Below are 24,239 nucleotides of genomic sequence, written 5' to 3'. Positions count from 1 at the left end.
GCCGTGGGAGGTGGCTGAGGGTTTAGCTAAAGGAACCTTGCTGTGTAAGAACACATCTGAGAGAACTCAGGGAGCAAAAGACAAATCATTACAGAAACACACACCGGGAAAATGCACACACTGAACTGGTGAACTCCTCTTCAGGAGTGTGAACATAAAGTTTCTACCCTTGAGAAATTCTTCAAGCATTTACTGAAGTTATCAAGTTTGCTATCTTCAGCCTCAGGGAGGTGGAAGAGAAGCCAGACCTGCCACCTTTTGCCAAAGCCTTTACGATCCTGGCTTTGCTAGGGAGAACCCAAACCATGAGGATTTCTACCACAAGCATAGAGGTGATTAACTGCCCTACACATCTGACCAGATTTATAACGCTATGAGCGGGCTGGATAAACTGGGAAATGCTGTTTGCACTGACATTGAATGAAGGATCCTGGAACTGCTGAGCTCCTCCATCCGATCCTGTGACAAATGGCAAAGCTATAACGCCTCAAGAAGGCAGCAGATCCATCTCTCTGCCTTAGCCGTCTCTGGTCACAAACTTCTACTCTCCCCATCAGCAAAAAGCATTTAATTCTACTCTGCTTTCTCAAACAGAGCAGGAATTAGGAGGAGGAGTTAACAAGTGGTGCCTATATAAAAATCCCTTTGAACAAGAATATGGAAACAACATTGAGATTTGTTTCATTTCCTAACATAAATCGCGCTGTCAACTGCAGAGTCTAAGTTACATTCAGGAATAAAACCCTGGCACCGAGACAACAATGAACTAAGTTGTTTTCTTTCAAGCAAGATTCATCTGCAACTCATTTCACTTCCCCCCGTCGTGCAGCAGCAGAGCAAAGTATCAGCTAGCTCAGCGCGCGGAGCTGTAGTTTGTGGGGAGTGAGACTGGTGGGGATGTGGGAAGGGGGCACTTGCAGCCCTGGCCAGCAGAAACCCAACTCCAGCCCATCCCAGCTGCGGAGCAGGAGGAGGAAAGGATTTGGTCTTGGGAGAACGGTATTTACAAACTGAGGAGTGTAAAGCCTGAGAAATGAGACGAACGTTTCTGAGGCTTCATGCTCCCACGGAGAGAGGATTTAGTTCAAGTGACCAGGCAGATATGAACTCTTCCCTCCCCAAGATGCAACCAAAAAGCATGAGGGACAGAGCAGAGAGCAGTGCTCTCTTTACAGTGGTTGTCATTCTGGTACCTCGACCGTGAAGCAAGGACCACTTGTGAAGTTCCCAGTTCAGAACCGGGAGGTTTCCGTCACCAGAAAGATTACCAGCAAGGCTGGTTGTACGTGATGCGTCTGCCAGTAACTCAAAGCACAAAGGCAAACGTTGCAAGGAAGAAAGCAGCTTTTTAAACTATGCTCACCAAACAAAACTGTCAGGCTGATAAAGTTTTACAAGTCTCTTCCCTCCAATAAAATGACATCTCATCTTCCTCCAAACTGGGATAATATTCAGCATATTTTTCAAAGTAACCTTCTGTGGGTGCAGGAGCCCAGCAAGCCGTTACCGCTTGCTGGAAACAGCCAAAGGTGAGGGAGGTTTTAGGACACTGGGACTACTTAAGCAATGTGTCTGGCTTGGTAGCAGAGATCTCCAAGCCTGGTATTTGCAAGCACCGCATATTCGTAACTCCAGCTCCGGTGAACGGGATTTTCAACATTGCTGAATTTGATGCCGAACAACCGCGCCTCAGTTTTTCCATCTTTATGCGTACTATTGCAGGAGACAGGACAATTACCAAGCATCCTTTTATTTAAGGCAGATGGCTCCAGCTGCTAAAGTTAATGCTTTTCTTGGAAAAACCACGACCAAGCAGCAGGAAAAACCTACTTTGTCTGACTAGAGGCAATTTATTCTGCCCTCCTCTCTGAGGCAGGGGATGGGAGTCTCAGAGCTGATTTAGAGGGAGACATGCGGCACTGGTGGGAGCAAACGCTCCTCTAACTGGTCTCCAGGGTAAAACATGAGACCAGCTGGTAGCAATTATTAATTCACCTCTCACGTCCCTGAGAAGCCTTGAAAACAGAACTCTTTTCGGGTTATTTATTTTATATTCTTTGTGCTGCTATGTGGCTTTATGCTATTCCAACCCGAGGACCTCTTCAACTGATCACCATCTCGCTAATGAAAGAAATGAAACGTGTCCAGCCAGTTCCAGAGGGACCTTTCCGAAACAGCAATCGCACCGGCCAAAAGGAGCAGGCAGGAAAACCACAACTCCTGCCTGGAGAATTCAGTTCTCCCCCTAACCGGTTGACACTTTCCCACTCCGTAGGTCACAGCATAGGAAAGAAACGAGACAGAATTTCACTTAAACTATTTTGCATCTGTTTTAGGGTGTTATTTCTCAGGAACGGTGTAGGAAGAACCACTTTTATAATGAAGGCTGGTGACAAAATGCAAGCTGAAGCAATGACAACAAAAAAAAGAGCAGAGTTCCTGCCTTTCAATAAACAGGAAACACAGCCTGAACTGATCATTCTGCAGCTCTGAAAGACACAACATTCTCCCTATGGATTGCTATTTTCTTCCCTCATTTTAAAGCAATCCACAATTACAGGAAGAAAAAGTAGCACCAATATCACAACCGCCCCAAACGACATCCTTCTGCAAGCACCATCTCAGATGCACAGGCAGAAGCAATGCTGGGAGGAGTGGCATGGATGCATGCTGATGTTTTTAGCTCAGCATTCGGCTCAGAGCATGCTTTAACGACAGAACAAGTCATACAGTTGGAGATTGCTGGCAGCTCTTCCAGCCTGGGACCCTGAGGAATCACCCGTGCCAAAGAAGCTGAACTGGGGTTACCAACAGTGGGAGATTTACTGGAAATATTCCCGTGGGCAGTCTGCTCCTTTGTGGGTGATTTGGCACCTAGACACCCATGAACCACGGACAGTGAGCCTCCAGGAGAGCCACAGCAGCTGGTAAACACGCCATGAGAGGTGTGAGACCAGGAATTGCACGCGGTAGCGGGAAGGAGGAACCTGGGCAACAAAGCACAACAAAGGCCTGGTTTATTCCAGGATTCCTCAGCTGGAGCTTTCAGCACATACCAGACCTGGTCCTGCAGCTGGCTTTCTGCAAAGAGATGGGGTAAACACTTAGATTATTTTTTTTTTCTCCCAGATGATGGGCTTACTGGTAGAATGTGATCAGTTTGTTAACATACATCCATCCCCTGCACACAACACAGAACCTAAATCTATCACTGGTGAAGGAAATAACCATTCTGTAAGCTGGAAATAAAAAAAATAAATTAAAAAAAGATTCCTTGGGCTGACTGTCCACATCTCCTACTACAGGATCTATCAAGTACTAAACCTGCTACTGCACTAGGTCTTCAGACAGAACGGTGAGGATCAAACAATTCCCCTGTCTGCACAAGGAAATGCTTGACATTTCAAATATTTACACAGAAGGAAAATCTGATCTGAAGGAATGAAGCAGTTGGAGGTTTTTTACCTCAAGGTCTCCAGTGTCATTTGACAATTTGCATTTTTGAACAAGGCCCCAAGTGTTCAAAGAAACATGCTGGTGTCTCATACAAAGCTCTGCTCTTACTTGTAGACATTGGTGTTGTATTTCCTCTCGCTTGGAAATCCAAACATGCCGCAGACAACTCGGGAATTTTTCAGGGTCCAGTGCTTGTCGCAGATTTGCTTCCAGGTCCCTTCGTCCTTCACCTCCACGTAACCCTCCGTGACAGGCACCCGCTTGCGGTAGGTGGCGAGGATGGCACGGATCCTTATGTCCTCCACCTGGATATTCATGTTCTATGAGCATAAAAAGAAACACAAGTGATGCTGGCTTGCAAGGAAACTGGCTGTGTAGCTTCAAGGTGGGGAACAAAAACCAGTTCTGTTCAGGGTTAGGGCTGACCAAAGAGAAGCAGAAGAAGGGAAGAGCTGTTTAGGAAAAGCCACAACAGGGAAGCAAACAAACCTTTCCACCTTGTGCAAATCTATCCTCCATCCTGCAAAAGAGGATGCTTTTGCTCATTTTTAAAAATAAAAGCATTGCTTTACAAATGGCTACGTAACAAATCTCCTTTGTTACTTAAATTCATGGAAGTGCTTGTTTCAGAAGCACAGTGACCTTAATTTAGTCTTAGCTACTATGGAAATGAACAGAGCTCAGCTCTGCTAGGGCCACCTTAATCCTAGCAGGGTGCAGGGAAGGACGCTGGAGCTCCTATCAAGGCGGTGGGCATCCCTTCCCCAGGGCAGGCACTGTGAAAGCCGGGATCCCAATGTGCTGACACCGGCATTTCGGCATTTCACCGCTTCCCCAGGCCGGGTTCCTCCTCCAGCTGAAGCCTTACTTGGGACAGCAAATGAGTCATGAAGGTTGAATGGATTTCACATTTGGAGCCTACGTGAGGACACTGCACAAACAAACCTTGCAGGGACCCAAGCCCAAAGCAAAGGCTGACTGGAAAATATCCGCTGTGGCAAGCAATTACAAAAGAGCTACTGAAAATTTTATAACTTGCTTCCAGGAGACCTATTCTTGTCAAAAATGTATAAAACCACGTGGTTCTGCTAACAGTTACATCAGAACTGAGGAATCCACCCCTCCCCTTGCTCAAATTCAATCACTTGGAAAAGAAAAACGCTCAGAGCTTTAAAGAGACATGTCCCTCTGCTTACTGCTCAGTGGCACACACAGATATTGAAGTCAGGGGCGTCACAATAGGATGTGCAGAGTACTGCAAATTACACGTGGCGCATCCATTCTCCAGATGCTTCACCAACACTGATGCAACAAACAGACCCCGGGCAAACGGAAACCAACGGCAGAGAAAGAGCTTGCTGGGGCAGGCGTCTCCTCCTCATCCACAGCTCTGCTACTGCTCTGCCCACACTACTTTGAGCAAATCACTTAAGGCTTTTTTTTTTTTCCCCTTTTCTTCTTTCTTTTTTAATTGTCTACATTTACTACCTAGCTTTACATCAAACCAGACCACCGATTCCGCCTTTCACGTTCAGCTGCAGGAATCCAGTCCTCCAGCAGCTCAGCTGGAGCACCCTCGAGACATCCCCAGTAACCCTGGAAAACAGGACAGTGTGATTTACCCAGTAGGACAGTGCTGCTCATACAGGGTTCACAGTTTGCGCTTCGGAGTTGAAAGCTCTTGTAGCCCTCAAGAAGAAAAAAAAAAACCAAACAAAAAAAACCCCCACAACAATATCCAAATTTCTTACATCTGAGACATTTTAAGGTGCTCAGACAAAAGGTTCAATGCAAGAGCAGACTTGTACACCTCCTGTGTAGTCTGGGAAGCCCATTTGCAGTACAAAGAGTTTCTCCTGGATTTGGTAGATTCTCCTTTAAGGAACTCTTTCTCGCTTTTGCATAGCTTTTGACTACCTGCTGTCAGAAAAGTAGCAGCACCTTTGTGCACTGAAGGCCTCCCGGGCTGGTTTTCAAACCTGCAACCCCCTTTTCCCCTAAGTGCAGCTTATGAAGTGTTTCCAGCTCTTTACTGGATGGAGGAAGCACGTTTACCTGGAGCTACAGACCAGCGCTGCCTGGGAGAGCACCTCGTTTCTCTGCTCCCTCTACCTTGCCTTAGTTTCTCCATCAGGAAATATGAGGTAATTAAAGTCTTAAATCCATTTGTACATGGCTTTGACTGCTAAAGATCTAAAAGTAGTTTTAATAAAAGCCTATTTAACGGATTAACCCGAAGGACAGAGAGCCAAAGCTTAAAATCACACGAAAAAGATAGTAACTAAGGAGGAAATATGCACTGACAGCTGAGAAGGTGGGTGAGACAGCCCAGCTGAGCTTTTCCATCTGCGACTGCAGGATATATCCCCATGTACAAAGCCCTAAGTACATTTGCTACACATAGTGACGTCAGTACCAGCCCTGCTGCCTGTTAAAGTAACCGAAATGGCACATTTTCCCTCACTAGACCTGACACCAGCAACGTGCTGAAACCCACCCGTGGTTCTCACTGGACAGCCACTTCCATTTCACTTGAACTCAGACAGGCCGGAGGCCACGGCTGCTCCTCGGCGCTACGGAAAGGAGCAGCGTTCGGAACAAAGCGTGATTTCACATTCGTGTTCAGGATGCCTGTGTTTGTGAGGAGGCTGCACAACAGCAGTTGCTAGCCCCACTGGAGTCACACGGAGTGCCGTTCCAGATGTTGAACATCTGCCTGAGGCTCTTCCACCGCAGAGCAGCAGAACCATTCCCACGTTGCACCTATTAGTCATCGTTAATACATCACTTTTCTCACTGCTGCACCACCAGAGGTCTTCACAGAGATGGAAGGCGGTGACAAAGCTGAAAAGCCTCCAAGGTAAACAGAGCGCTCAAAGGATGGGAGAAAGCAATGGTTCTCAGGCTCCTTTTGCAGACTGAGAAATAAGGTGCAGAGAGAGCAAACTGCTTCTCCAAAGACCACAAGGGCAGGAAATCGCATCCCCATCTCTAACCCATGAAGGTCCCTCCTGCAGTAGGGACCATCAGCCAAACCTCTAGCACTAAAGCGCTCACATTCTGACCAAGCACGTTTGAGGTTTTTTCTCCTTCCCGCTTCACCAACCTAGCAGGAGCTGCGTTGCACAAAAACAAAGACATCCAGCCTGTCTCTGACAGCTGCCAGTAACAGATGCTGAGAAAAGAACATCTGAACAGGGCAACATGCAGCAATCCTTCCCTGCTGTATTCCTGCTGCTTCCAAGGATCTGTATCTCACAGGCTTTCCAAGCCAGAGGGTATATTCTAATGTTCAAAAACCCTGGATGGATCTGAGAATCCCTTGCTGGGATTTATGATATCAGAGCAACAGGCAAAGAAAGAAACCAGCCCACCGGGTTAGAGGAGGAGAGAGAGAAGTCACAAAGTTGCAAAAAGGAAAAAAAAAAAAAAAATCAACTCTTGAAAAAAGGAAAGCTTGGGAATGCTGTTAGGTACCTTACGATTTGCTTGTTATTTTTGCAATTAGTTCAGCAGCTTAGCAAATAAAACCAGGTTGGCTCCATCTGTTTCCAAAAGAGCTCTGACCGCTGCAGGACTGGGGATGCTGGAGTCCCAGTAAAGGATCCTGGGGAGCCGCGTGGGTAGCCATGACCCAGCCTAGGACTCGAGATGCCTGCATTTCCTACCTCCAGGCTGTGTTTGGGCACGTCTTTTTCACTAACGCATTAGACTGGGTTGTCCTTGCTGGTTGTTCTATAAAAGTGAAAAACAAGGTGCAAGTGGAATGGCTTGCTCTTGGACGTGAAAAAAAAAAAACCAACCAAAAAACAAACATTGTCAGAGACGGAGTGATAGCTCAGGCACTGCAGGCTGCAGTACAAAGGTCCCACAACACGTCTCTCTTCCCTCAGAGATGCTGACACAGACACAAAAAGAAATCCTGCTCTGACCTGAGACTCTGCTTAGTGAATCCAACTCTTTTGTCATATTTTTTTTTTTTCCTGTATTTGCCAAGGAAAGGGGGGGAAAAGTGAGCAAACTGGCAAGAAATAAGCCATCATTTCATTCCCTGGAGGGTATTTCAATCTTCAGATAGCTATAGCAGAGAGGCATGCAGTGACATTTTCGTGTTCTGGTTGAGAGCAAAACCAACCCCCATCCACCCCACTTTCCGCTCACAGAGAGTGCGTTAGGGCCAAGAATTATTGATAGAGCAACTCAAGGGTTTGCACCGAGTCTGAGCAAACAGCAAAATGTCTGACAAGAGTTCAGCACGCCGCAGAGCTCAGCTTTATACTGGAAGATTAAAGAACAAAGGATCAAAATAAGTATACTGTAGGTTTCTTAAGGAGAAAGGACCACTGAAGAGCTTTGTCCCAAGAACTCGCTGCAGATTTGAATGGTTTCCTTCCACTGCAGAGCTTTTGTTACACTGGGAGTATCGGATAATGCAAATACAGGCAGGCGTATTTTATCTTCCAACAGCAACGTGTAGAGCAGCTGGGCTAATGGTAAAAACAGACTCCATACAAAAATCAGATGCAAACAACACTTAATAGCTATAGCAGACTTTGTAAAATCACCCTCTCCATGCTTTATGTACACGTGGAGACAAACGCCTACAACAAGCTGTCACACCAAGAAGGAAACCTCATCTCTGAAAGCTTTACTTAGTCTCAGAGTATAGCCATGCACTGGAGCTACCAAGGTAGACCTGAAGGATCTCTGAAGATCACAAAGCAGGTATCTGCAACCAACCCAGAAGCTGAATGCACATCTGCCAAGCTTCCCACCTCAGGTATCAAACAGAAAGTAGAGCATTCAGCAATATTTCAGGAGCCAAGCAGTCATTCACCAAAGAGCAACACTACCTCCAGGAAATAAAACTGGGTGGGATGTGGTTTGCTCAGTCTGAGACTGAGGAACACAAAGCAATGAGGGAGTAAGAAAACTATGCACAAACCTACAGCTCAGCTCCCTGAATATCAGGGAAGAGTGCTGCTGGGGATTTCTACCCTCAAAGCAAGGGAAGAGACCAAGCCCAGAAAGGGTTAACTCTCGTGGTGTATGCATGACAGTTCTCTCCTCAGCTAGCCTTGTGCAACTTCCACCTATTTAGGCCAGCAGCTGCGGAGACTGAGACATATGTGCCAGCCCTTTTCCTTTTTTCCTTCCTCCTAAACTCCAAGTCTTAGAATTCAGCTACTAGCATAATTCAGACCCGGACCTCTGAACTCTCCTGTGCTTATGAAACACTCCCACCACATACTTGAACTGGAATCAGCTCTTGCCTTTTCTTTCTGCTCTCCAGAAGGCTGCTTGTTCACAAGACGGCGTCTTGCATCGCTGACCCCACGCACAGAGTTTGCAGGTCTGCTCTATCGTTACTGCCCTCATCTGTCAAGCTGCAGCTTTGCTTTCATCAAAGACAGCCACTCTGGCACAAACTCCATTAAGGGAGTAAGCACCAAGCAACAAGAAATCCTATGGCATTTTTCTCCCGCTTGAGTTAAGCGTCCTTAGCCTTGAAAGGCACGAAGATCAAGGTGGGTACGTAGGGCAGGGGGAGGAAGTGCAGTACATCTGTTCCTAGATTCAACACTGGTTTCCACACCAACCCGCTGTTCACTGGAGCCACTTCACTGGGTACAGCAATATAAAAATCTGACTGAAGCCAAAATAACTCTGTGGTCTGAGGCTGAAGAGATCCTGCTCAGTTCTGGCACAGATCTCCTGTGTGATTTCAGCCACACAAATGCTCTTCCCCACCTCCTCGCTGTTACCTCTGGTCTCGTGCTTGCACTTCCTCACCTCTTCTGGAAAGGGAAGACAACGCTAAGCCCATCTCCCTCGCTCCGAATTGCAAAGCCTCTGCAGCAAGGGCTTCGCATCTGTATCTGCCCAAAGGAAAGATGTGATTTCGGCTGGGACTTCCAACATTACTACAATACAAATTAGTATAAAAACGAGGGGAGAGGAAAAAAAAAAAAGCGTCCAACTCTTCTGGGTTAGGCCATATTCCCCTCTACCTTGCTCCTTTCCTCACCAAGAGCCATGCCCACAATCCACGCTGCTGCTTCTCTTCAGTCCCAGACACAAAAGCCCACCGCCAGCCAACACGCTGCGCTCAGTTATGAAACCACCGAATCTCAGCTTCAGAAAGCCGGGGCCTGCCCGGAGACAGCGAAAAGAAAGGAGTTTGTTTTTGAGCTTTCACAAAAGGATTCCTGGCTTGGAAAGTTTTCACATGAGCCTCAGGTGCTTTTGTTTCCACTCTCTGAACCAAATGCTTCCCCACGGATTCGGATCTGATTGCAAAAACCGACACAACTTTCATAACATTTTCTTTCACCTTTTGCCATCTGTTTTGTGTTGGCAGAAAAATTAAGCCCAAGACAACATGCTTGTGTCATCTTCCACTGCCCAAGCTCTGCGATACCCTTTCTCCTTGTGACAGCCCTGAGGATGGACAGTAGTGAATACAGGGAGGAGGTCCCGTTCCTAGAAACCTGACCGCTACTTTGCGGACCGCAGCCACTATTCTGGTTCTGAATCACCGACTCCCGGCTGAAAGCAAGCCACGGCAGCTGGGATTTCAGAGGGGCTCTTTAGAAGAGCATCTCAACACTTGCTTCAAACACACGCCCAATGATGACGTTAAGAAACCAGCTAGAGAGCTGCACGGGGCAGGTGGGTCCGAGCAGCTAGGGCTGTGTGTGGCTCCCCTATGGCCAGAGAAATTACTCAAATGCAGGAAGAAAGGGAACTAGAATGAAACTTCTGTGTTTCTGTGTATTTTACTTTTTTGTTGGGTTTTTTTTTTAAAAAAAAAAACCAAACAAACAAAAAACCAAACCATAACCATGAGTGATGCTACGGATTGCAGAGCAGGAACGTGGAGGTACCAGTACTGGCTCTGGCAGGTGTCTGGTTGCCAGGTGATTGTACAAATAGCTTAGGCAAAGGTGCACTTACCACAAATCGTTGATTTAACAAATGCAAGGAGCCTGTGTGCTATCTCTGTCTCTGACTAGATCCATGTTCATTGCTTTCCTGCTTTAAGATTCCCTGTGATCCACTTGAACTGCTCCTTCCTTCCCTAGTCCTCTGCCCATTAGACGCAGAGACCTATTAATATAATTTTTCATTTACAGAGCTCCAGGATTTCTTGGCTTCCCAAACACCAAGACATTAAGGCTACAACCTGGACAAGAAATTATTTTTTTTTTCCAATTAATAACATAACACAAAATCTTTCCATATAGACTTTGTTCATCCCAGTGGCCTCTTCTTTCCTGCATTTAAACCCTTCGCTTACTTCCACTGAAGTCTCAACTACCGAGTTTTTTCCCCTGAAGATGACTGCTTAGAAAGCTATCTCTTCACAAACATAGGAACGGGTGGAATCTGTTTTCGTTTAAACATCTGGAGCTGTGCCTCCAAGTCACTAACAAGGTCCCAGCTGCTAAATAAACACGGTGAAATAGATGCTGCAAGACAAAACCGGGTTGCCTGCGAGGGACAGCAGTCCCCTGGGAACAGTATGCTGTATTGGACTGCAAGCACTTTTTGTTCTGGGTTTGTGCAGTACAAAAGGGTAAGGGATGAAGGTCCAGGAGCAAATACAGTGCAGATTTTGAGTGACAAAAGCCGAGGCCTTTGCTAAGCCGTGAAACGCTTCAGCGGCAACCTCACAGTTGCCAATGCAAAGCAGGCTAATGAGAGGCAGGAGAGAAAAGAAACACTGGTGACAGAAACAAGCGAGAGAAGACAGGAGCACTGAACCCTGGAGATGCGTTGGCAGGGGCAGGAGGCTCAGCGTAGGACAGGATGCTGCTCTGTTCTGTCTGCATCATGGTCCGAGGGTTTCAGGATAAGCAGAGCTTTTACATTCTCCGTTTCCTTCCTGCTGAGCTATTTGAAAGACAATCTGAATCAGACTCTGCAAGCTAGCCAAATTTATTACCTGACCTCTGCACTGCAAACCAGAACAAGATCATAGTCTGTTCCCAGGCTTCGTTAAACATTGTCTTGCGTAACAGAGCAGTGATATCGCATCCAGCACAACAGCTGTCAGCTCCTCAGGCCCTGGATACAGTCAGTGCAAGGAGACAAATAGGCTAACTGTACCTCAAGGAACTACAGCAAAGCAGCGCCAGCCTTGGTGCTCTCCCAGCCCTACCAGCTCTGTAGCTCATACCTCCTGCTAGATGAACACCAGCTCTCTGCCCAGCAAACCCAGCGCCCTGTCATGCCACAAGCCATCACAAAGAAACCATTGATGCAAGCAGTGAGAAACTATCACACACACACTTTAAAATTACAGCAGTGAAGCAACGCAGCGGCTTACCTCAACAGCAGCTTAACTGATGTTTGTGTGGAGTCAGCGCCAGAAGAGATGCTGAGACCACTTCCAGACACACAAAGCATCAGCATCAATGTTACACATGGGCTTATGTTTAGAGAAGTAAACATTTACACCAAGGGGAAAGAAACTAAAACACTGTTGTCACAACAAACAGGCAAATAAACCTTTTCCTTTCAAACATGCTTAAGAACTGGACAGTCGAGACAACAGAGCTAAAGTCTGAGATGGTGGTGAACTAAGCTGCAACTCCCCACAGTATGGAGAGAGTCTCCGCTGATTTGCATGGCAAAAATCTAAATAAGAGGAGGAATCATCTGTGTGCCAAGCCACACACAATGACCCTTTCCTCCTCCCCTCCTTACACCTTCCAGTTAGAACCAGCTCATCATACAGGACCACTTCATCATCCACAGAGCCAAATTTAACTGAAAGCTCCTGAGCAAGACTTAGAAATACTCTTTCCCACTAGTCAAGAAACCTAGACAATACAGTTCAACCCATTTTAGCCTGACATAATCAGAGCCTTTGAGCCACCAGGCTTTGAAGTGAAATATTTTAATGCTCCACATACACCCAGAAGGGAAGAAGACGACAGAAATAGCAGCACAGCCTGGTATGTTTAGCTAGACCTTGTCTGCCCACCGTCTGGCCAAAGCTACAGTCTGGTCTCAGGTACCAGATCTATTTGTGAACTCGTAACGGCTGCAGCAATTTGATATATTTAGCGTACATCCTATTTGAAGCTTCTGTGTGTGCACACAGAGGAAGAGGGTGGACAACAAATATTTTGTTAAGGATGTTTTGGAACAGGTTAAAGAAAACACCTATCATGCATTTATTTAAGAAATATATTAAGGGTAGGAGTTAGTTACTGTGGTCAGCCCAGTAAGGCAGTTGCAGGTGGGCCCATACTGCGTTTGGACAACACAAAGTGGCTACAGGTACCATCTGAAAAAGCAGGGCTGGCATTCCCCGCTCATGGTTTCATGAACACACATTAAATCATTTTGATTTCAGAGCTTGTGGCATCCTGCAAAGACTTAGGAAAACATTCGAGACTGCGCACACATTTAAACTGCAGCCTTTGGCAGCGTATAAAGGAACATTAAGGCAGGTCCACACTGCCCACCCCGCCACCTTCAGACACTTGTGAACTGCAGGACAAGAAACAACCAACAGGCGTACCGCACTTCTGCATCCATTTTATCCTGATCATGGTACCTTTTGCCACAACGTCCCAGTGGGGGGAGAAGTGCGGTTCAGGACAGCCAAGATAGACAGATTCAGCTCCCGGCTCTTCTCTGCGTCTTGGCTGTGCTCTCAGGTGAGTCACTTATCCTAGAACTGGAGAGAACCCCTCCCCTTGCTGGCTCCCCTGCCCCACCTGCAGAACAGATTCATAGAGCCATTTAGGTTGGAAGACCTGTGAGATATGTGTTTGTCTGGGGCACAGACAACACACGGCTCCACATGCTCAGAGACCTTTGGCTAAAGCAGCAGATTCCACTCATTATATTTCACAAAGCTTGAATTACTGCAGTGCAGCCTATATACGTCTCTCCCAAACTCCATCTGAGAGCCAGCAAGCAGTTTCTGTGTCCTCAGATATGCTCTGAGCACTTAAAACCAGCGTGACTAAACTTCTCCTCTGGGCTCCCAAGACACCACTCACAACGCGAGTGCCACACTGCAATGCCGTTGGGCCACACTGCAATACAGCGGGTACTGCGCTCTGCCATCGTGGTTAGACTCAAGCTGTGTATCAAGCCACTAACGTGAACTGGAATATGCAAATCAGAGCTTTGACTCCGGGCTGTGGCTAAAAAAGAAGGAATGCAAGCAAAAAAAATCAAACTCTTAAGTTAAACAACGGTGTTATTTTACCAACAGCTTTGGCCCCATTGTACTGTGAGTGCAGGCGCCTGGGTGAAGGATCACAGCGAGCAGGTTCAGCATCAATTTCCTCATGTCCCCAGCCATCCACACAGGCTGTGGGCAGTCTTTACCTTCACATACAATTACTGGGGGTTAAGCCATGCTCTGCCACACACTTGCAGTGCTTCCAGGCACGGCTACTGCTCTTTTTAACCCTTTCAGGATGTATGGTTTACTCTCCCAGACCTGGAGTCTGCAGGAGGGGAGAGAGGAGGCGATACCAGTGGTACCTGCCTTTCTCCTCCCAAAGGCAAACAGGTAAGAACTGACAAAATCAAAATCACAAGCCGTGCTCTTGCCATTAACAAGACACTGCGTATTTAGTGGACACATTTTAAGGAGGAGGAGGAGGAAAAGCCTCTATGTAAAACGCATTCAATGTCATTACGCTCCCATCACCATCACATGCTGCTGTTCCAGCTTCGAAAAGGTGAGCAGCCCTCGGTGCTTATGCAGCCACTGAGCTGAGGGCTGTTAGACTAATCCTGACCAGCCAGCAGCCCACGAAGGGCTGTCCCGCTACACACATTCGTCACCCCCCAAGAGATAATCCTGTGAACAAGTCCCAAGGCTAAAAGCAGCTGCAGAAAACAGCAACCAAAAGTGCTGGGGGTTTCTCTGCCCTTTAGCAAGAGACTGATGGATTTCAGACCTGCCCCAACCTCAGTCCTGTCAGAAGATTTAACCTCTTCCTGCCTGCCTCTCATCATCTTATCACAGATCTTCCATCACTCAGCCCAGACTGAGATGTTTCACTTTGGCCTGTGACCGGCAACTTGTCTTACAAAAGCAAGGGTCAGGCACTGCCCCTTCCCAGCAGGGCAGGGAAGGGAAAGGCTCAGGGACAGGAAGAGATATGACATAACCCTCAAAATATGAGCTGTGACAGGAAAAGATCTGTCTGAGCATATATATATATATATAAAGCCAAGTGGTTTATGGTGATGGAAAATTTCATCCTATACTACTTATCTGCAGCATTTCCTAACTGGGAAATGGAGCTCTGTACGTTGTCCAAGAAAAATAAACTCTGCTCGAGGGCTATCATGTTGCTTTTAAGAGTGTGAACTCTCTGCCTGGCAGATTTTAGGAAGCAAGGCCAGATTTGAGCAAATGTCAATTTGCACAGCCCCTCTGAACTGGAGCCCCGTCAAAACAAAGTCAGATGTTGTCTTATACCTGCTGGCTTTCCGCGTCAAATCTTAGCGGCACTTGGCAGCCCCAGAGAATTTAGCACTAAAGGGTCTTTAAGACACTTTCTGAATTATGAATTTAAGATGGTCTATCTCTCCCTGAGAGTGGGAACACACAGAGCTCCCTGCTACAAGCAAGAGAACTGTAAGCGCGACGGCACACACTTGGTGATGGGTTACCCAGCTGCACAAGGCACATACTTCCCCTGAACGCTTACAGCAGGAAAGCACAACAAAAAAACCTGCGGCTCCTACTCCACCACAGCTCGCATCCTGACGTGAACGTACGCTGCAGTCAGTGCTTGCTCCTGTTAATCTGCTGGCTGTAAAAACACCGGTTTGCAAACAGTCAGATCCATTTGGGAATCATTACAGTCGTTACTAACTAGTGTGGGAAAGCAATGTTGGAAGGTGTAATTGAACACATAAGCTCTGTGCATCATCCTAAACCAGGCCTATTTTGAGTAAAGTCTGGTTTTAAAAGCAGTCAAAGACCAAACTGAAATATCTTCCACTGGAAATCTCAGTGGGAAATTTGTACTGGTTTAGCTCTGTCAGTGCAATAGCTGAAGTCAGTGGGACTGGTGAAGAGACTTGACCACAGCATTGCTGTTCAGTAACAAATTCCAGGCCCCTCAACCCCCGATCTCATTCCAAAGAGAAAACATCACTTGGGCAAGCTTTGGGCTACAGACTAAAGAACCCAGCAGCTCACAACATGATGATGTTTCCTCCAATGAATGTGAGGTATGATGTGCAGAATTCTCAGGCATGTTAGAGAGGGTAAAGACTTTCAACTCACGTTCACACAAGCCTTTTGACCTCCCTGTTTTGGAGTTTATGACCCTATGAGTAAGCCTGCTCATCATCTTTGACTCAAACTATGTCACACCAGCTGCTAATGAGAGAAAGCAAAGATTAAGAGGAGGAGGAAAGCTGAGAGAGGGAGAAAGAGTTTAAACATTTGACAGCTAGCTGCGACTGAGAAGTACTTCCACAACGGCATCTTAAAAATTTATAGCACATCACCTTTAGCATTAATCCTGCTGCAAGGAAACCAGTAGAAAAAGAACCCTCCAGCTGCCAGCGATCTTACAGGGATATAAGAAAAATCAGCTTGGTTTTGCAGAGTAGAAGCAACGGCATGGTACAAAGTCCTTCATAAAATTCAGGCAGCAATACAGAGGGGAGAAGCATGAGAGATGGAGATGACAGCAGCCACTGCCTAGAAAATGCAACACTATTTTCTACCACAAGGACAAAGTCAGAGACAGCCAGGCTGACAGCTCTCAGCTTAGTGTAGATACTGTAAAAATGTAACTACTCTTCTGTTTTACTTTTCTCCCCCACCAGTGACCCTCAGCAATTGCTGTGAGTGCTGTTATTGTCACATCAGTGGATGCCTTCACCCATACACAGCTCCCAAGAGTTGCCAGGACATGGGGAATACGACTTCTCTTACACCTCAGTGTAAGATCACTCCTCGGTGATCCTGTTGATGAGTCAGGCTTCTGCTACATGAATTGCTTCCATCTCATTATTCATCTCACTTATCATACGTGAAGCTGAAGCGCCCACGCAGCATCAGCACAAGCTAGCTCTCAATTACCCAATGTGTTCAACTCATTAGTCAAACTCCAGTGCTTAGCTAATGGAAAAGCAGAGCCCTCTAAAGCTTTTATGATTAATATCTGAAGCATCTCAGAGTGAAGTGACCTCCGTCTAGACTGAAGCATCTTTTCTTCCAGGCCTCTGTTCTGAGGATTCACTGTGGCTCTGGGGAAGAATGCATCTGCCAAAGCCATCACTGATGTTCCATGATCTCGCCTCATTCCCCGAGCAACAACAGTGCCATTGATGGGGCAGCTTGGGATCCCTTCGGAAAGTCTCCTTTCCCTCCTCAGCCAAGTGAAGCAAGGTCAAGGCAATGAAGAGAATTTCAGCTCTCATATCCTAAATCTGCACCCTTGCACGGGAGCCTCCCATGAAAGTGCTGAATGCTGCCTGCTCACCCATACCATGTTCCTCCTAAAATCTCAGCAGAGCAATGAAAGGTTTGACCGAGCACATTATCTTCCCTTGTCAAATATGCTGCCTGCTTTACCCTCTAATGAAAAATCCAGTCAAAGAAAATGCTAGGAGACCATTTTTATATCAGCAGCTATGAAGTAACTGCCAGAATAATTCTGTTTTAAAGTGATAAAGAAGGCTACACCCATTGTTTCAGATCATGAACAAAGCCAAGATTCAGCCACAGACACCGCACTGCAGTATGTGATACATCCTGGATTCCCTGTCTGCTTAAAATAAGATTTGACTGTGGTTACTGAATAGGCTCTTTCGATAAATCTTGACCAAGGGCAGCCACTGAATTCGCATACTGAAACACGAGAGCATCCGAAACAAGGGAGATGTTAGCCAAGCCATCACAAATACTTTCCAACCTGAAAAACTGAAGGAAAACACCCACATACTTTTTTCTTTGAAGAGCTCAGCTCAACCTCCTTCCAGCCCAGCATTCCCCCGGCTCTGTATTCGACAGAAATCTAACAAGTCCACTGGAAGGTGATTCAAGCATTTTGCTTCTGTCATTTCCCCAAGAGTCGTAACCTCAGCCTAGCAGCCTAACCCAGTCACAATCCAGAACCTTTCCCCCAGTGACCAGCCCACGTTTTCCTCCCTTCAATTCCCTTCATAATTTCCAGTACTAATCCCCCATTCCCGCAAATATTTCTATACAGTTATCATGGTTATTTTGTCATTGCTTAGCCAAACTGTGCAAAAATCTCTTTACATCTTTCCTTATAAACCCACCCATTTCAAGCCACGGTTGTAAGCCCTATTCACCTCCAAATCCAACCCTATCTGCCGACCCCCCTGTTACACCACAGACCTCCAAATTGTTCTCAGTACTAAAAAGGAGACATCAGGGGAAAGAAAACTCAGTAATTTAGTACTATGAACCAACAAAGTCACCTAGATGTAAGGTCTGGGAGTACAGGACACATCCTGTCTCTCTAAATACATCCTTAGAAATAAAATAAACTAGTTCTCAATTTTGAAAATCAATTGCAGAACAGGAGCAGTATATTTTCTCCTTACTTACATTATACAAAAATATTTCAAATTCTTACTATCCATATGATGCTCTAAACAGATGAAATTGAAATCTGAGTGTAGCATCTTTAACCAGCATTTAACCACAAAGCTGAGATAAGCTATAAGGTGTAGCAGCAGACATCCCTGACCAGCAGCTTGCAGTTTTAAGTATGTTTACCTCTATTTGGTTAAGCAATGAGTTGTCAAACTTGAAGCCAGGGATTCGCTTTTCACTGCAGACCACTCCCACGTCTTCGGTGTGTTTGCAGTCAGTCACTCCCCAGCCATTGGAAGTGCACGCTGCCAGGGTGGTCTCCTTGCCATTACAGTGGACATTGTCCATCCAAATTTTCCCTGAAGGGGAAAGAAAGTAGAACTGAGACTCACAAAGAGGGTAAATCTAGATTGTACTGAAAGCAAGTAAGGCTGCTGTGCTCTTACTGTGTCAGGGGAAGAGATTACTGCTAAAATAAGCTTGAATAAAACAGCTAAGAAACATCAAGATCCACCTCAGGTACTTAGTAACTACAAACAGCTCTGCTCCACAGCTTTCCCTTTCCCTCATCTGCACGGTAATAATAAAATAGCAGCAGCCTGAAGCAGATCTCCACTGCAGTCCTGCTCCCAGTGATAACCTCCTCTGATGATGGTCACCAGGTCCCCGCAATTTGGCTGATTAGACCCTGCCCTCTAATCATACTCACCAAATCATCCCTCTTCTTTACATCATTTCTCATTTATCAAATCCTCATTAAGTCTTTTGTAGGAGACAGCTCAAAGTTTTGATTAAATGCCCTAACTTTTTAAAAGCAGATTTTTGCAAAAGCTTTAACAAACCACTCCTGATTGGAACCTCCGGTTATTTGGGTGCTCTTTGAAAACAAATTGCCAGATCCAGTTTCTAGACTGTAATTACCATTTTCTCTGCAGCAAAAAGTGTGTGTGTGCGCACATGAGCATGTACGTGTGTGTGTATATATATATAAAATTTTCAAAAAGTCAGCTCTCTCAGAACTCACTTCTAAGATGAGCAGACAAAAATCAATAGGTGTCACCTCCAAAATGTAAGTCTTGTTTTCCCAAGAGCAAAAGACCCAACAGCATCTCTAAGATTCCTCTTCCCAAAGTGCCCATTTCCTCTTTGGAAATGTGCTGGATGCATGCTGCTTCCCTGCCATTTGCCCCATAAATCGTAGGGAACAAGGGGCCAACAAGCAATTCCCATATTTTAGGGTACCAAATGCTTTGCTTGCCTGAAGAGTAACGCATCCTTTGGACAGAACTGCCTGACCTTCAGAGCCACCAGCAGCTCTGCAGCTGTTTCCCTTGGCTGCCCCAGCTTTGTTCCAGCAGTCCCAGCAAGTTCAGTTGGTTACTCACCAGAGGACAGATCTGCCAGCCCTCACCGTACTCCCCAAATACGAGAGCAGAAAGAGCTCCTGCAAAGCCTAGCTCTACAGTTTGAGGAACACAGTCTCCCCTGCTCAGGCTCTCTGCATCAGGACTTACCCAGCGCTGTTCTGGCATACAGAGAACACTCTCTCCCGTCAAATCACGTGGCGACCAGTTTCTGGTTTGTTTTCAAATGTCATGGCCTCTTTCTCACTCGGAAATCTCCTACTCTACCCCAAGAGCCAAAATCCACAGCTTGGGACAACATTCAAGGTTTCCCATTTCACTCAAGTCTGTGTTAAGGCCCGCTTACTCTTTTACGGGCAAGTTTATAGGTGTGAGCGCTAACGAGTGGTGCTAAGTAACAGGCATACAGCACGTTTATCCCTGCTGTAGTGGAAATAATCTCTGTGGGTTACATCAACAGTGTGCCAGGCTCCAATATTTGCAGAAGAAATTTGCGGTAGGTCAACATTTAACTAACAGCATACCAAAAGACAACAATTAAATCTGTTGAGTTATATACTATCACAGAACTATTCTCTCAAGCATTGTAATTGTAATAATTCGTTGCTATAACACACAAATATTCACTTTTCAAAGTCTTTGTTCAACACATATTGGGAATGAGGTGTAAGAAGGTGCAATCCATAATCGTCCACATATCCATCCTGTACAATTTCAAAGAGCAAGAAGGGATGTACAATTTGGGGTGAGGGTGAATAGCTTTTCCCCACCAGGAACAGCCTGACAGTGTCCAAGAGGATTATTATAAATATAGTCCTATACAGGACACGAAGCGTGCACGCTCCTTTGGGGGTTTATAGGCTAATCTGCATTGCAGAATACAATGCACATGTTTCTAGAGAGGTTAAAGAGGGAAAGAAAGGTTTGTATAGCATCACATAGTCTGTGTAGAACCTAAACAGAGGTAAAAAAGGGAGGAAGCAGTGTGTAGAGGCTCTATTTGACTCACTGCAAGGCAATGGAAGCATGAATAGGGAAACAGACCATCTATACATTACACCTGTGGGGGCAGCTTCCCTTTTGACGAGCCATACAGGTTGCTGGAGAGTCTCATACTCTTATCCACCCCTGGCTGCTTCCAAGCATCCTCCGCCAGAGTTTACACAGCATGATCTGGTCCTTCAGCTCTATTTCATCATTGCTTAACTTGTTTCAGTCAAAACAAGCAAACACCTATTGTTTTAACTGTTTAATCCAACGGGATAGTGATTTACAGAGGCACTGCTTCACCAGGAAGCTATTTCTTTTGTAGGAAATACCACATCCTAAATTTCACTGGCAGATCAAGAATTATTGGGGATTGGAGAGACAGCTAGTGCACCACCACTGCTCTGGGGTTACCTTACCTTCTCCTTTTCCATACTTTGAGCTTGGTAGCCAAGACACTGCCTCCACGTAGCCCAGCTCCCTGCAGACCACGTGCGCAGCATGTATGGAGAAGTCATCATCACACACTGTGCCCCACTCGCCACTGTAAAACACCTCCACTCTGCCTTCATTGTGTTTTCTCTTCTGCCCCGCGAGCCGCAGCTGGATCTTGGGAACGTTCGCCGGCCTCTGCTGGGGTTGGTACACTTGTGGAGGTGGCTCAGGGTACCCGGGGAGGTAGGGCCAGTGTTCATACTGGGCAAGGCCCAGTGGGCTCAGGGAGATGAAGAACAGCATCATGAAACAGTGGTTACAGGTAAACCCCAGGAATCTTTCCATTTTCAGTGCTCACAGTTCTCAGAGCCAAATCCTCTGCTAGCAGCTGCCGATCAGTGCAGGTAGGTACCGTATGGCTGTCCTGAAATGAAAGAAAAGTTTGAGTAAGGCTTGGTAATGACATGGGCTTTCTATCTCTTGCTTCAGCAGGGAATAAAGCTGTGGAAGAGACTATGTCCAATGCTGCCTGTAAAAAGCAAAGTCAAGTAAATCACTTCTTGTGGGGTGGACGAACAAACTGAAAAAACAACAACAAACTCACATTAAAAACATTTCTAATTTTAGGTCAACTTGCCAAGTAGTTTTAGCTAGAAAATACTTTTTTTTTTTTTTCCAGGGCAAAATTCTACAGGTTGCAATTGCTAGCAATTTATTTTCCTATTTTCCTGCAAATCTAGTAGTTCAGTGGCTCCAGCAAGCTACGGCAACCTTTGGTTCAAATCCCACCATTTTTCTCCCCTACTTCCTTCAACAAAGAAGTCAAAACTATTACTTAAGCAGTGGAAAACCAGAAGGGTAATGAGACGCATTATAATATGGTCAGAAGCAAGGTATTTATATTGAAGGCTGTTTTCCCAAAACAATGATTTCTGTCACCGCATGTCCAGTTTCATCTGTAGAGAAGAAACATCTGTTACTGCACAGCCAGACTTTGCAGAAGTAGTCTTGGCTAATTGTCTGTCTGATGGAGTAGCACTAACAGTCTCCAGTTTTTGGTTGCTGAGTCTGGATAGGGACTGACTTGTCATACAACTGCCACATCCTTAAATAAGCCAGTCATTTAAGGTATGAACCAGCTTTTTAAGTCATTACAGGAATTTCATCCAGATGCTGTGCAGAATTTAAGTCCTGGTCCTTTTCTACCCACTTCAGGCACTAGCACATGGAGTGGTCAAGCAGCACACGTGGGGGTTGACGATTGAATAGTTTCCAGATGAAGCAATGCCAGAGTGTAGTGGGAAAAAGCTCCCTAACCCTTTAAAGCTCCATTATTTCCTGGCAACCACCAAAGGGGAGGGAGAAGGGGAAAGACTTGGATCCAAATCCTGATGTCTAGAAGCTAAAAATCCTCCAGTATTTTTGCGAGGTCTTAGCCATCCCTAAAAAATGACCAGATCAGCTACACATATGAAGACACAGCAGAAGACATGAACCAGCATTACAAGCTGCTTAGTGAGGAGATGTATCAGAAACCCCAGGCAACCAGCCTGAAATTCAAGCGACGTCAGTTCAAACCTCAGCTGTGACGCTGACCTGCTGTATGACCTCTGATAGGTCACTTCTAGGACTGTGCCTCAGTTTCCCCTTGTGTTAAACAGGGATGATGATCGAGAGCTTTCTGGTGAAGTGCTTTGAGATCTGGGGATGAAAGTCATTTGCCCAAGGAAGAGACAAATGAAATAGAAAGCATCTAGGTTAAACTCTACCATTGGACATCAGGGGAGGAAACAGAAAAAGCATGGGGAGACTTTACAACAGGTCTAACTAAATCAGGGGGGTAGGAGTGGAACATGTGGCAAAAAAAATCTTGGAAAGTAAACAACTGTTTCAAAGAGCCACACAATTCCACACTGGTTTCACAGGATTGAGAGTCGTAAATTTTCATCAGGCATTCAGAGAAATACTGCTATGGAAACAAGGTATTTTTCAATTTATTTATTTATTTATTTATTTCAGATCAGGAGGTGAGGCTGAGAGAGAGAAGTCCTGCTCCATGTCAGAGAGAGTTGGAGGGGGAGAGAGGAAGGAAGTACAGCTGCTTTCACAAGGCTGCTCCCCTCCAGCAGCAAAGAAAGGGGATTTCCCAAAGCAAATGCTGTCAACAGGGATACGTGTGTTCCGTAAAAATCAAAGGCTCCGGAGTCACAGAATCATAGAACGGTTAGAGTTGGAAGGGACCTTCAAAGGTCATCTAGTCCAACCCCCCTGCAAGGAGCAGGGACATCCCCAACTAGATCAGGTTGCTCAGAGCCTCATCCAGCCTGGCCTTGAACATTTCCAGGGGCCTCCTGGAAATGGGGGATGGGGCCTCCACCACCTCTCTGGGAAACCTGTTCCAGTGTTCTATAACTCGCATTGTAAAAAATTTTTTCCTAATTTCCAATCTAAATCTACCCCCCTCTATTTTAAAACCATTACCTCTCGTCCTATCACAACAGGCCCTACTGAACAGCCTCTCCCCATCTTTCTTGTAGGCCCCCTTGAGGCACTGGAAGACCGCTATCAGGTCTCCCCGGAGCCTCCTCTTCTCCAGGCTGAACAGCCCCAACTCTCTCAGCCTGTCCTCATAGGAGAGGTGCTCCAGCCCTCTGGTCATCTTTGTGGCCCTCCTCTGGACCTTCTACAACAGGTCCATGTCCTTCTTGTGTTGGGGGCTCCAGAACTGGACACAGTACTCCAGGTGGGGTCTCACCAGGGCAGAGTAGAGGGGGAGAATCACCTCCCTCGACCTGCTGGCCACGCTCCTCTTGATGCAGCCCAGGATGCGGTTGGCCTTCTGGGCCGCGAGGGCACATTGCCGGCTCATGTTGAGCTTCTCATCCACCAGCACTCCCAAGTCCTTCTCCTCAGGGCTGCTCTCAATCCATTCTCCACCCAGCCTGTATTTGTGCCTGGGATTGCCATGACCCAGGTGCAGGACCTTGCACTTGGCCTGGTTGAACTTCATGAGGTTGGCACGGGCCCACCTCTCCAGCCAGTCAAGGTCCCTCTGGATGGCATCCCTCCCTTCCAGCGTGTCGACGGCACCACACAGCTTGGTGTCATCGGCGAACTTGCTGAGGGTGCACTCTATCCCACTGTCCATGTCGCCGACAAAGATGTTGAACAGGGCCGGGCCCAGCACAGACCCCTGAGGGACGCCACTCGTGACTGGTCTCCACTGGGACATTGAGCCGTTGACCACCACTCTCTGAGTGCGGCCATCCAGCCAACTCCTTATCCACCGAGTGGTCCGTCCATCAAACCCATGTCTCTCCAGTTTAGAGAGAAGGATGTCGTGCGGGACAGTGTCAAAAGCTTTGCACAAGTCCAGGTAGATGATGTCTTTTGCTCGTCCCTTGTCCACCGATGCCGTCACCCCG

At 46.4% G+C, this 24,239-nt stretch overlaps 1 protein-coding gene across 10 annotated transcripts in view; it reads right to left on the bottom strand.

The window, feature by feature from the left end:
- The window catches only part of LOXL2 (lysyl oxidase like 2), a 58,382-nt gene that overhangs the window by 20,398 nt on the left and 13,745 nt on the right, over positions 1 to 24,239 (bottom strand). For all 10 annotated transcript variants that reach the window (XR_015261203.1, XM_086767767.1, XM_086767769.1 and 7 more), the window contains 3 exons: positions 20,799 to 21,238; positions 18,212 to 18,387; positions 3,565 to 3,776 (listed from right to left, as the gene is read on the bottom strand). Coding sequence is in view for 9 of the 10 variants with exons in the window: in XM_086767767.1 (XP_086623893.1) it covers positions 3,565 to 3,776; positions 18,212 to 18,387; positions 20,799 to 21,159 (749 nt within the window). In the remaining variant the exon portion in view is untranslated. The remainder of the gene's footprint in view (positions 1 to 3,564; positions 3,777 to 18,211; positions 18,388 to 20,798; positions 21,239 to 24,239) is intronic.

This window comes from Chlamydotis macqueenii, chromosome 27 (assembly GCF_036417535.1).
Source record: "Chlamydotis macqueenii isolate bChlMac1 chromosome 27, bChlMac1.mat, whole genome shotgun sequence".
Taxonomy (NCBI): Eukaryota; Metazoa; Chordata; class Aves; order Otidiformes; family Otididae; genus Chlamydotis; species Chlamydotis macqueenii.
The sequence above is the reverse complement of the archived record's forward strand: the minus strand, read 5'-3'. Positions and strand labels throughout refer to the sequence as shown.